At 37.8% G+C, this 13,203-nt stretch overlaps 1 protein-coding gene across 1 annotated transcript; it reads left to right on the top strand.

The window, feature by feature from the left end:
• Positions 1-94: 94 nt before the first annotated feature.
• Positions 95-12,006, top strand: LYVE1 (lymphatic vessel endothelial hyaluronan receptor 1). The gene is made up of 6 exons (XM_064657325.1): positions 95-2,942; positions 6,812-6,971; positions 7,060-7,199; positions 9,168-9,464; positions 10,239-10,317; positions 11,070-12,006. The coding sequence occupies exons 1-6, from the start codon at positions 2,861-2,863 to the stop codon at positions 11,254-11,256; spliced, it is 945 nt and encodes a 314-aa protein (XP_064513395.1). The 5' UTR covers positions 95-2,860; the 3' UTR covers positions 11,257-12,006.
• Positions 12,007-13,203: the final 1,197 nt, after the last annotated feature.

The following is a 13,203-nucleotide window of genomic DNA, read 5'->3' on the forward strand; positions in this document are numbered from 1 at the left end:
GAGGCCACGTGTCACTGAGGAGGCCAAACATGGAGAGCCACAGGGGAGATCTGTAAGCAAAGGATTCTGAGCGGAAGGTTAGGATTCTTTATTTGCTTTGTGTCCTCGTAGACTTGAGAAGTTGGGGAAGCCTGGGCTTTGTGGAGAGCTGTCCAGTGGGTAGGAGACACTGCTCAGCTTCTGAATCTCTGATAGTCAGAGACAGGGAGAAAAACTCTGGGACAGTGACAACCTTGAAAGGAATTGCTGTAACCATGGAAAGACCCTGACATTTGTATTTTCTGCATAAACGTGTTTCCTCTCCTGCTGTTCAGGTTTCAAGGGTCCTTTAGAAATGATTGTAGAGAACAGTTACTTCTGTCCTCCCATATGAAAAGTTTTCTGTTTAGCAACCCTCATCAGCATTTTAAAACATGCTGGCATGAGAGGCTGGGAATTTTTCTTATAAGTTACTACAAGTATTTAGGTCAAACTCTAATTAATCATTCTGTATAAGTCTGCGCTTTTTTTCACTGCACTAATTATGATGAAGACACAGAAAAAGGTTAAAGACCTTTTGTACTGTTACAGTCCAGATAAGTGATCTTCCACACAGTTTTAGAACAGCTGAAATACAAAAAGGAAGAAACCGACAAAAAAGTAGTTATTTCTGTCTCATTTCATCACTCTAAAATTCTTTTCTCCCTCCTCTAATCTGTGTTTTGCCCTTACAAGACTGTGTGAAGCAGCTTATATTTTTGTTCGGTTTTGCAAAGGTGTTTATCTCATTTTTTCAGCTAAAAGTCCTACTAAAGATCAAGAGCATAGACTGAGTTTGACTAAAGGAACTTTGCCACAGTGAGTATAGTAGGCGCAAAGTGTTAAAACTCGGCAGGACAATTAGCACGCAACTTTAAAATGTCTTGATTAGTTTTCATGGTAGGAAGTACTTTGCAGTTCAAGTTAAGCATGGAGATGGTAAGATTTTGTTTAATGTTCTCAGTGTTTTACAGCCACAGTCTACTTTTCTCCTCCCACATTGTAAATGCAAGTGAATCCGCTTACAACCTGCTTGGAGTGAGAATTAAGTCTAATTACAGTATCTCACATTGCCATCACTTTGTAGAGGCAGGTTAGTACAGAACAGTAAAGGAGGGAAGAGAAACTGGAGCAAGAAATTTGTCTGAAGATCTCAAGGAGCTTTACTAACATTCAGTTCCAAACCACAGCCCAAGCACAACCCAATTTTCATTTCATTATTGCTGATGGAGACATTATTTCACTAACCCACAGCATTCTCCCATTCTCCTTAGGCCCTGCAGGTGCCTGTCTGTGTTACAGAATACCAAATCATAGCATAATCATGTTATATGCTGCTCTAGGAGATTGGGCCTGTGCCTAGTTAAAAGTTAATATTGCCTTAATATATTAAGTGGGAACTTTCTACAATACAAACCACAGCTTAAAGAGGTAGCTACTGTTACATTTGTGTTTCCAGGACTTTGAAAACAGCCTGAGGACATAGGGCATAGAAAAGTTTCCTGAATCACAAATTGAACATGATGTAACAAAACCATCCTGTTGCAAAAAAAAAAAAAAAAAAAAAGAAAAATGGCTCACAGCATTCTGAACTCTGTAAGCAGGTAAAGCAATTTATTAATCAGTGCTTGGCATTGGCAAGGCCTCACATGGAGACAAAGAGTGAGCCAGCAGGGGTTTCTTAGCTGAGAGAAAAGTGGGAGCAGAGGCATAACTCTTTAAATACATAAGATAGTTGCAAAACATAAGGGAATAACCTATTTTCCACGTTCATTGCCAGCAGGAAAAGAAGTGACAGGTTTACATTAGGGTACAACTAAGTCAGTTTAGAGTAGGGAATACCTGTGAACAGTAAAGGACAGCAAAGCACTGAAATAGAGCGTTTGAGGAAATGTTAGGAAGCTGTCAATGGAAGTCTTTGAGAACAGGTTCAACAAACATCTGTCAGGAATAACAGAGATACAGCTGATATGACTGACAGCAAAGGAACTAGTTCATCTCTGGAACCCTGCCCTGTGTTTGAAGGAATCTCTGAATCAAAAAAATAATTGCTCTGCTAAGACTTCCTGAAGGTTTTCTAAGTTACAGCTGTGAGGATCATCTCTGTTTTGAACCCATCTGTGGAAATCACTGTTTGTTGGAACTTAACACAGGCAGCAGTGGTGGGACTGGCTCCCACCTCCGTACCTACGGTCTCACATGGAATCTCATTTACTGTAGTGGATCTCCAAATCTGTTCAAAACTGGGTTTCAATTACCTCTGTGTTATGGTAACTCTTTGTGCATTGGAACTCTAAGGGAAAAAAACCAGTAAAACTACTCCATCAAGACATATGGGATAGTGGGGAGTGGATGTCCTTCCAATTCCAATAAACAAAAGAAAAATCCATCGTGGCATGCTGTGATACAATAGAGGACTTGATTTATTTACCAGATGAATAGATAACATGAATAATGAGCTGATAATCAGTAAAAAAAGGAAAAAATAGCAAAAGAAAAACTTCTTTCAAAGTGTTTACTGACTTAGCAGCCTACCAGTCTTATCTCCCTTCCTCAGCCCTGTTTTCTGAATCAGCAGTAGTTAAATTTTCCAGCAACCCCTACATGAAAGGGAGTGTAAAGGGTGACTGGGGATTTCCGGTGAGTGACCTCGCCTTTGAGTGGGACAGTCAATGCTTTTGCTCTGACATTCTTTCTATGAAGCAGAGCAGTGACAGCTGAAGTTGCTTTCCAGAAGTCATCTCAACAGAGCTCTGGCAGTATCCAATACCTTAATTTTCTCAGCACAGAAGACAAACCACCTTGAATTCTCTAATTTCCTGAATTTTTCAAGTTGGTGACAATGGCAACTAAATTTGGAGTTACCTCAGCAGTGTTTTTCATCTGGGTGATGACATTCATGGCTCAAAATTACTTTGTAACAGGTATGTAAAGTTCCACTTTTTAAAGTGTTGAAAAAAGTAGCTAGATTTACAAAAATGGGGGGAAGGGTGCGTGTACTAATGTGTTTCTGGCATAGGAAATCACAGAATTTTGAGACTACAATGCAATGAAAACTAGCATATAATGATTTAAATTTTAGTCTTATTTAATTGCTATCTAAATGCTGAAGCATTTTTGTCTAAATGCTACAGAACTGCATATTTTAAAAATTTGGTGTTGCATTTAGGATTAAGTTCAGATTTATTGAAATGTAATTTTATTTTGTACTATTTAAAATACCAGAGAAACAGTTTTGTATAACCTCAGAGAGCAAAACATGCATGAAACAAGTTCTCTTTCAAATTCCATCATCAACTTGATGCAATGTATTCTAACTGCAGTAGCTTCTGGATATCTGCAGATACTCAATGTGCATCAGAAGTCTCCAGATGCTTCACCATAATTTGCAAGGAGTAAATGCTTGTTCTACTTATGTAAAAGAACATACACAGTTATGGCAGACAATTGATTTTGTCACCTACTACTGAAAGACTTCTGAAGGAAACCTGGACTGAGTGAATTAGATGCTCACATCAAATCCAATTGAAATTCCACCCTCTGCTCACTGGTCCAAGAGCTGCAGTTAAGCTTAGGGCTGATCTCCAGCTGTGTTTTCCAGCTGTGTTGTAGCAGGTCATGTCCCTCCTGTAGTGACTTGCTGCCTGGGCTTCACAGATAGACTCTGCATTTAGGCTGTGGGTAGCCTTGTCTCCAGAATGGACTTCAGGCACGTGTTATAGGTAGCACCATCTTCTGCTGTTCCCAAAAGGACTTTCTGGATGTCTGACTCATTATCCTGCTCTCTCTGGGGCTGGAAGTGAAACCTGCCACTGTCACTGTGGTCCTGTTCAGTGCTGTGGGACTGTGCCCTGGTCGGTGAGGGCACTGCTCTGCCTGTGCTGCCCTCTGCTCCCGGCTCCTCTTTCCTTGTGGAACAGCCTCAGCCTGCTGCTCCCTGGCATCAGCAGCCAAAGGAAACTCTTTCTAATAAATCAGAGTGAAGGCTAGGCACAAGGCAAAGAGAAAAACAACAGCTTCCCCCCCCCAAAAAAAAAGCTAGAAGGAAACTAAAATGCAACAAAGTCAATACCCATAGCTTACAAAAATTGAACAATTTTCTTCCTGTTCTATGACAACTTTGTCTTGCTGTGAGATTCTTTTGTCTAGGTCTTCCCACCTATGTCAGTAAAACAGATTTTTCACCCCAGACCCAAATACTGAGGAGAATGTCCCAGTACTAGTAGGTCAAGTAAGCACAGCAAAGCTCAAAGCACAGCTATGTGTAGCTTGTGGACAGAAAAGGATAATGTGCTTCCAAGGAGTTAGTCTGTCTCCTGTAGAAACTCAGTCATCTTTAGAACAGAGCTCAGAGGTGATTTAAGAAGTGATGGAAAGACTTGAAGAGGCTATTGTTCTCTTTCTGGGTTTCTTCCTCATACTGTAGAACCATCCACAATTTAGATGGAATCTGATAACTTTTATGAAACATATCTTTTACTTCACCATTTTGTTTTAAAAAAACTTAGCAAATTTTAACGTACAACTTCAGCACATATCCTAGAGTCACCTTTATTATCACTTACAACTTCTTTTTCTAGTACTGAATTTATATATTATGCTTTGTATCCATCATACAATTCATGTGTAAAATATTTGTCCTGTAATTGAATGACTAAAGACTGTAGCAGTTTACAAGTACCTACATAATTTTCCAAGATTTCATTAAATTCCTTTCTGTCAGCTGCTCAGCTTTATTTGAAATTTGTAAAGTTGATCATTGAGAAACTTTCATTCTCAACATCACCTTTTTTAAAAGTTGTGTTGCTCAAATCTAAAGATAGAAAAATAATTGACTAAGTGAGCAATAAGAGTAAAGTCAGAACATAAAGAAGTAAAGAAAGAAAGGAACTAGGCATAAGAGGAGGAGGAGCAGGGTATTAAAAACTGAGAAAGAGGAACTGTGGATGGGCCTCAGCAGCCGAGATAGGGACTTATTCAGGGAACCAGAAATGGTTCTCAAGAGACTTGCTTTTAACAAAAAGGAATCAAGAAAACTTAAACCTTGAACACAGGGAATAGCACAGAATAGAATAAAGCAGAATTATTTTAGTTGGAAGGGACCTGCAATGAACATCCAGTCCAACTGCCTGACCAAATTGGGGCTGACCAAGACAAAGCACCTTGCTAAGGGCCTCTCAAACACTGCCAGGCTTGGATCCTCACCCGCATCTGTCGTGCTCCAGTGTTTGTCTTCTCTGACACAGAAGCACTTTGGCCAAAACAGGACCTACACAAGGACATTCATGAGGACAGGCTGGCTAAAAGAAAGGAGGGAATTTGCCAGCATGAATCATCCCTCACACTGGGACTACTTGGATAGACTTGAAGTCTTTGATACCTACCCACACCCCTTCCTTGAGCAACAGGGCTTCTCTGCATCCCTGTGCCATATGTTTGGGCTTGTCTCATGTTCAGGCCAGGGCTGGATGTGGCCACAATTTGGCTGTGGGGACTGTTCAAGTGTTCAGTGGCTTTCCACCTCTGCTGAGATAAATCCACCTGATTCAATGATTGCTCCACCAAACACTGAAGTCCAATTAAACAAAATGTAAGGACAGCAGAGATGCATCTTTTTTTCCAGAAGCCATTTCCAAACCCACCACATCCAGAGGGAGCAGGAGCTAAGAGCCTGTCTTTCTTTTAGCACTCCACACAAGCTTAGTCACCTTCTCATCATGAGGGCGGCTTGGCTGCTATTTCTATCTTTTCATTCATAAAATTCAATTTAACTTGTATTGCTAAGAAGTCGTGGTGGATTGGCAGGCACCACTTCAGCCTGCTTTGGAGAGTTTGTGGGTTGCCTGTGTTCTGAAACATAGATTTTATGAAGTATTCATTATTGTACATACTTGGTGAGGATAGTCTGCCAAGCATATTGAGCAAGGAAGTAACACCTGGGGCTGTTGGTTATCTGACGTGCTGGCAATGAAATGCTGAAATGTTTAATTTATCAGGGCAATTACTCTATGTAACTCAAAAAGAAAAAATCTTTTTTTCCCCAGTATATGCTTCCAGTGAGACATGGAGGCAAAACAGTAATATCCTTTCTCCTTGTTTGTGCCACTTCCTGAATTTCATCCTATGCCCTAACAGAGGCTAAGAAAGCAGAGGAGGTGTAACCTGAGCTATGCACTTGCTGGTGCAGGTGTCACAAAGAGTGGACCAGCTGTGCTTATCTAAAAAGCTGGATGAACTGCCTGGAAAAGTGTCATAAATCCACCTATCTCCTCTTTTCCTGCCAAGTTCAGTAAACTGAATGCTTGACAGTGGCTGGGGGTTAGAAGCATCATGCCAAGATAGGAAAAAAAAGAAAAAAGAGTTTAGGAGGAATAAGGAACACCAGGAATGACAAAATCTTTATATTTTCTCATTGGTATATTAACTCTATGAAAAATTATGCATAATACTTTTGATATTATATACCTTATCATCTTGATAAGAAGGGTGTAATGATAGAATAATCAGTGCCTCAGTGCAACTGCTAGTTTTAATTTGTTAGAAAAAAAAGGAAATAAGACTGTATATGCACTCGGTCTAATAACAGCCAAACCTCTTGAAATTCTAGACTATTGTTGAAAAAATATGTTCTGTTTTAAAATATGTCTTTTACACTAGAAATTAGTTTTCTACTATCCTCAAGCTAGAAACTTTAAAAAATTTCAATTCAGTTAAACGTGATCCTAAATTTTTCATGAGGAATAAACATTAATATTCAAATACTAACCTTTAATATTTTATGGCTTAATTGCAGGTTCCACTCATTCACCTTGCAGGATCACAGGTGTAGGACTCTATCTTGAGAAGAAAGTGAATTTCTCAGAAGCAAGTAATGCATGTAATCAACTGAATCTACAATTGGCAAGTAAAGACCAAGTTGAAAATGCTTTGAAACATGAGTTTCAAACATGCAGGTATATTAGTTAGTGGCTCATTGCCTTAACACATCTACAAGGCTGGTGATAAATCTAATACTAAAAGGACTGATGCTTTTTATTGTAGCTTTGGATGGGTGAAAGATGGATTTGTTGTTATTCCTCGGACAACACCCAACAACAAATGTGGTAAGGGCAAAACTGGACTAGTGCGATGGAATGCTGACCTCCTTCAAACATTTCATGTTTACTGCTTCAATTCCTCAGGTATGGCAACATGACAACTACATTTCTTGTGTTTTGGTTTTTTTAATGTCTGCATGAAAAAATAATAACGAGAGAGTTCTTATAATTTGTTGACCCTTTCCCCCAAACTTAAATGTTATCAGGCTATATTTGCCTCAGAAGCTTCCAAGAAATACAAAGGGTCAATTCAGTTAATCCAAATTAATAATTTGGTGCTGCCATGAAAGCTCTTGAAGAAGAGTTGCTTTTACCATTCTGTAATGTTGATGCAATGCTCTTAATATGTTTTGGTTATTTAGGCAGGTTCATTTGAGAGACAGTGAATCAAATCTTTAACCAGGGTGTCTGTGTGTGGTCTGTTTGTTCTTTCAAAAAGGCCAAGAGTGGGATACTTCAGGAAAGCTTGAGTGTCTTTTGATAAAGGAAAATTAAACTAACTTAAATTATAAGGCAGAACAGCCAAGAGATCATAAACCCAACTAGATTCCCAATCTACTATCCAACAGCTTTCTTTAATGTGCATCATCCTATGTGTGAAAAGGATGCTGAAAAATTAATTCCTTACCTTGCTGATAAGGAAGCACTGCACGGGAAATGCACTATTAAACACTGAATTATCACCTAACATATAAAGTTAAAAATTACATGATTAGGCTAACTTAGTTTTTCTCTGCAGTTCAGAGCTTTTATTGATGAAAAAAAGAAGCTGCTCCTATTGGTATTGTTATTTCTTCTGTTCCTATGCAACATGGTGTTTCAGTGCATGAAATGTGTGTTATTCTGCACCAGAAATATTGGGTAAATTGAGTAATGTTAAAGAGGTAGCAAGTAGTTTCAAATTATTGCTTTGTTTAGCTTTAATTTTAAAATAATAATAATATATATATATATATATTATACTGTTGGACTACATGAAGAAAGTTAAGCTTCCCAAATGGTTAGAGTACAATTTAATGTATATTTAACATTGGGATGATTCTGCATTTCTTTACTTCCAAACTGTTGCCTGTTCTAGGCATTTCTTACCCAAAATATTTGTCAGAAGCTCATCCTGTCAATTTTCTTATGCCAAAAAAGGTGCCAAAGGCGCTTGAAAACCATCATGGAAAAAGTATAAAGCCCCTGCCATTTAGCTTTTTATTCTGTGAGCGTAACTGCGTCATCAGACTTCCCGTGGGGATTCATGTGGACAACAGTGCATATGTCATTTCCCTCTTATTTATGTTGTAATTTGGTTGTTACCTTAGTGAGATTTTTATAGCTTTACAGAATACAGAACTTCACTAGCAAAGAAGAATTTCCACGTTTTCACATGAGCCTGATTCGGAACTCAGCTTTTCCACTTGCATAAAAGATTTCTCTTGCACCTACATTTTTATATAGACAACATTCACTTCATTTAAATGACTTAATTTCTGAAAATTACTTTTTCTTTTCAAACCTGAAGTTTGTCTCTTCCTTGCCCCCCCATCCCATTAAAATCATGTCTCTTTATTATTTCACACTAGTGCCTGATGTATCTGAAAGTTTTATGGGCTACTTTTGTTTCCAAGATAACAAATCAGTTTTCCAAGTATCAACAGTGCATGCATATGTTTTGAACATGTACATAATATCATGGAAATATTTTTGAACATTGAATCTGCAGTAGTTAAGTCTCCTGCTCTGCAGAAGGTTATACTGTTGGTTTTTATATGCAATATTATTCTACATACTTTCCATGGGGAATCTTGTCATTGATTTGCAAAAAAAAATGAGTGCGACACTTGCTCAAAAGAGTGTTTAATTATGTGAGTAATGATAAAAGCTGTGTAATCTGCATTGTAACCACATGTTTGAAATGGCCATGGCTGATTTGGGTAAGGCTTTTGTGAACAAATAATAATTTCCAGAAAGGAATGACTGAGGGACAATTTCAATAAACGTGTGTGCAGTAAGTACAAAACCAGCATCCAACACAACTGTTGATGTATTTCCTTTCTGCTGCAGATGTCCAGATTAATTCATGTAAACCAGACCCAACTACAGCAACATTTCCTTCATCAAGTGCATCGACGGACTCGACTGCACATTCAGCCTCTGATTTCACTGAGAACATCACAGCAGTGCCCACTGGGACTGAGCCAGAGCAATTCCCGAAAAACAGAAGGTTTCGTGTCATCTGTGTAACTGAAACGTTACCCACAGAGGGGCCCACCACAGCACTGCCAGAGGAATCCTCTGCGACTGCCTCTCCCAGCCACACTGCCCGGTCTGCCTTCAAGAACGACTCTGTCATCTTTGGAGGTAAAGGCCTTGGGGGGCACTTATTTCATCAGGAGAGTGACTTATGTAGAAGTCAGTAGTCAATCTGTTTGCTGCTATTTTTGGTTGCTACTCCAGCATCCATTTCGATGAACCTGGAGGCAGAAGAGGAGTGTTAGGGTTTTGCAGAAGCAAAGCTTATAAGGCAGAGGATTTTAAAATACTTTTTAAGTAGAAGTAAGGTCTGGTTTTACACTCTTTGATAATATTTTGATATGAAACGGTGGAAGTTCCTTCTGGTTAATGTGATTTGGGGTAAATACATCCCTAAAAAAGCCTTGGCAAACACTATGTGCTCAAAGTAGTGGAAAACTCATCAAGCTCTTAAAAACAAAGAAGTTTTAAGGAGAATTGTTGTTATCTAAATATGGAGGTGTTCTCGAGATGTGAGATGTGAGTAAGTAACCCTAACACATAGCAATGGAGAAATGGACTCAATATGAGGAAAAGAATTCCAACTGTAAGGATAGTTAATCCCAACAATGTGTTCTCTCAGGCAGGTTGTAAAAACTCTCCAATGAGCAGATTAGACAAATATCTGTCAGGGATTGCCTAAATACCTGTTTTAGTCTCTTGAAAAAATGAGCAGGAGTAACTCATCTTTTGAGATTCCTAATACCTCTATTCTTGAGTTGATGTGTATGTTCTCTTACATTAGGCTGGTTTTAGAAGAATCTGGATTTATGCTCATGAGCCTTTAGAAATTCAGCATTACGTACAAATAAAATTCTATGATTATATCACTTTTATCTCCAGGTATCCCCACTGCACTTCTTGTCCTGGCAATCATCTTCTTCATTATTTCAGTTGTTCTAGCAGTCTGTTATATCAAAAAGTAAGTTGGTGGGGTTTTTTTCTATCTTAGACTGAGTTAACCCCCAGAGTACAACCAGCGAATATTTAAAATATATAGCTAAAGAGCAGAGAAGTAATGATGATGACAAAACAGTGAAGCACAGAGAAAAAAAACCTTAAACCCTGTTGCTATACAGATAAGTTTGTTGTTGCTGTTGCCATTCTCTGCTTTAGAAAAGGAACCAAAGACAAATATTGCCTATTTTTGATTGGTCAATCACGTCTAGTGTGAAACATTTCCAAGTGTGTCAAAATAACAACACTGAATTGTGCATCTGTTCATTTACAAGCCTGTTTATGCAGTTTTATCCCTCTTTTTCTAATATGTCAGACTCGAGGTGAAAGATTTTATAATTGCACTGTGATTGTGCTCAGAAAAAAAATTAGTTGAGCTCATTTGTCATGTGTAAAGATCTTCAACACAGTGCATCACTAAATCCTATCAAAAAGTTGTGCATCTCTCACATCTTAGCCCAGATATCTTTCTTGTTGTGTACCACAAATCCTGAATACATATTGTCTGTTTTAAAAAAAAATACCAAAATATTTCTTTAGAAAGCTTTGTGCTTAAAACAGCACAAAGATCTAGCATGCCATCATTCTCTGTGAGATTTTTTGCATGAGCATGGCAGAGTAAGTTAATTCTAGCTATTTTTCACTTTATTTCCTGAGTGATACTACCAAACTATGTCAATGTTTCTGCTTTACTATCCTTTTCTTTTCCATTTAAAGGTACAAGAAAACCTTCCCATTTTTAAACAAGACTCAGGAAAAAGAAATGGTTGGAACTGTTGCTCTCAAAGAGGCAAAGTTAAATGACAAAACACCTGAGAAGGAAGCACAGACTAATGGAAATAAGGTAGAAGAGTCTAAAACTAAGTCTGAGGCCACAGTAAAATGTCTAGAAGCAGAAGTTTAAAGCAAAGAATGTACAATTCCTGATGGAAATATAAAATTAAGCACACAGAACTTTGCAATGCTTTTAAACTTGGCTGATTGTGAATACTCATGACTATTTTCTCTATCTTAACATATGAAACCTTGTTTTTTAATAATTACATCTTTGTCTGCAAATATTCTTGAAGGAGAACATGGTATCTTATTTACTTGAAATAAATAAAAAATCCATATTACAGCTCATTTTTCATCTATAATAAAGAAGTAATTAGGAATATGCTATTAATGACATGCACTGTGTTAACTATTTGCATTGAATTCAGATCAATATATCATTAAAAGTTTTTATATCCAGCTGGAGGATGTCTGCTAACTTAATGTCTAATATAAAATGATGATACTGTAGTTATTCCTCATGTAGATCAGCTTATTTCCATCCAGTAGTTGCACACTGTTTTAAAAAAAGTCTGTTTACAAACAGAAGAAATAGTTCTGTTTACAAGTGCGTGAAAAACCAAAGGACTAACCCACTGTCATTCAAATACCCAAGAAAGGGTACAAAGATGCTGATGTCTATATATACAGCAAAGAATAACTTTCTTAGACACCTTCATCCTATCATAATTTTATTTATTAAAACCAGTATCATCTTCTGCATCAGAGATATTGACAGGGGTGGGGGAAAAAGCCTTGATCTGTATCTCAACACTTATATTTGAGATATTTTGTGTATATTTAAGTGTGGGTTTCATAATAAGGGTCTCAGGTGGTATGGGATGTTTACAGTGCTTCGTAAAAAATAAAGTATGGTTGGTATGTTTGTCTGGACCATTTATTCTCATGAAAACTGTCTCACAGTAAAACCTTAATGTTACAGAATTAACATTATATAATTACAGAATTAACATTATATAACCTTAATGTTACAGAATTAATTAGTTATAAAAGAACAACACTAGCAATTTATCAAATAGTTTCCTGAACAAATGATTTAGATAACTTATTTTTATATGTCAACGAGATTATTATGGCAAAGACAGTTTCTTTTTACATCAAGAAGCTTGAAAAACATAGTCTTAAATAAAATAGCAACAAATTGCTCATTATATTGTAGGATACAATAGTCACTATAGTGTAGGATACCGGGTTATGAACTTTGACATTTTTCATTCATGTAAGTTTAAAAATTGCCCAGCGGTTATATATTCCGCTAGATAGTGACTTACAGTTTCTTCCTACACTAGAGAGTCCCTGTGTTGCTTTTTGTTTTCTTCTTCTTCTTCTTTTTTTTTTTTTTTTTTGATTACTCAGCAATATTTTATGGCTCCAGGACTCTGGACTGTGGTGACGCACAGCCCACCACTGCCACTAAAGCCTTACTACTGCAGAAAGACTGTGATTCAGTACTGCTCTAAAAACCACTCATTTCAGATGTCCATTGGCAGAACTTGAGCAGCTAAATGTGCAGCAGAGGACAGCACTAAAAACACAGCCTTCCCACTCAGATATGTAACTGTTCTCCTTGCAAAATACCACAGTAATGCCTTGTGTCTCTCCTGGCAACCTGAATGAAAGCACTGTGTGAGAGAGCAGGCAGCACAACTAAGGCCATCAGGAGGGGCCACAACCAACACTTGTCATGATGGTGCCAGAGCAGTAAATGGGCCTAAGGACAAAGGCAAAGCTAGTGGATTCCAGGTAGCATTTGATTTTCTTTGTGACATATTATAATCTCCTTTCTGCCTCTCTTTTCCATGTTTTAGAGATTAGAAATTACCTGTTTCTCTATTCTCTTCCCCTACCACCAAGGGATAATAATCTACCTCTCACTCTCCTGCTAACATTACCTCTGTTCCACAGATACCAGGTTCCTTTTCTCTCAGATTATCTCATTCACATGTAAAGAAATTTGGAGAATTGTTCTGTAGTTTCACTCTGACTGGAAGTTTGTTGCTTCTGTTTTAAAGCT

This window comes from Pseudopipra pipra, chromosome 6 (genome assembly GCF_036250125.1).
Source record: "Pseudopipra pipra isolate bDixPip1 chromosome 6, bDixPip1.hap1, whole genome shotgun sequence".
NCBI classification, from domain to species: domain Eukaryota; kingdom Metazoa; phylum Chordata; class Aves; order Passeriformes; family Pipridae; genus Pseudopipra; species Pseudopipra pipra.

What these genes read in the sequence shown, in the direction of transcription:
- LYVE1 (XM_064657325.1), top strand. Translation starts at nt 2,861, where the DNA reads ATGGCAACTAAATTTGGAGTTACCTCAGCAGTGTTTTTCATCTGGGTG. An exon ending in TCAAAATTACTTTGTAACAG is followed by an intron (nt 2,943 to 6,811) that starts GTATGTAAAGTT and finishes GCTTAATTGCAG; the next exon opens with GTTCCACTCATTCACCTTGC. An exon ending in CGACTCTGTCATCTTTGGAG is followed by an intron (nt 9,465 to 10,238) that starts GTAAAGGCCTTG and finishes TTTTATCTCCAG; the next exon opens with GTATCCCCACTGCACTTCTT.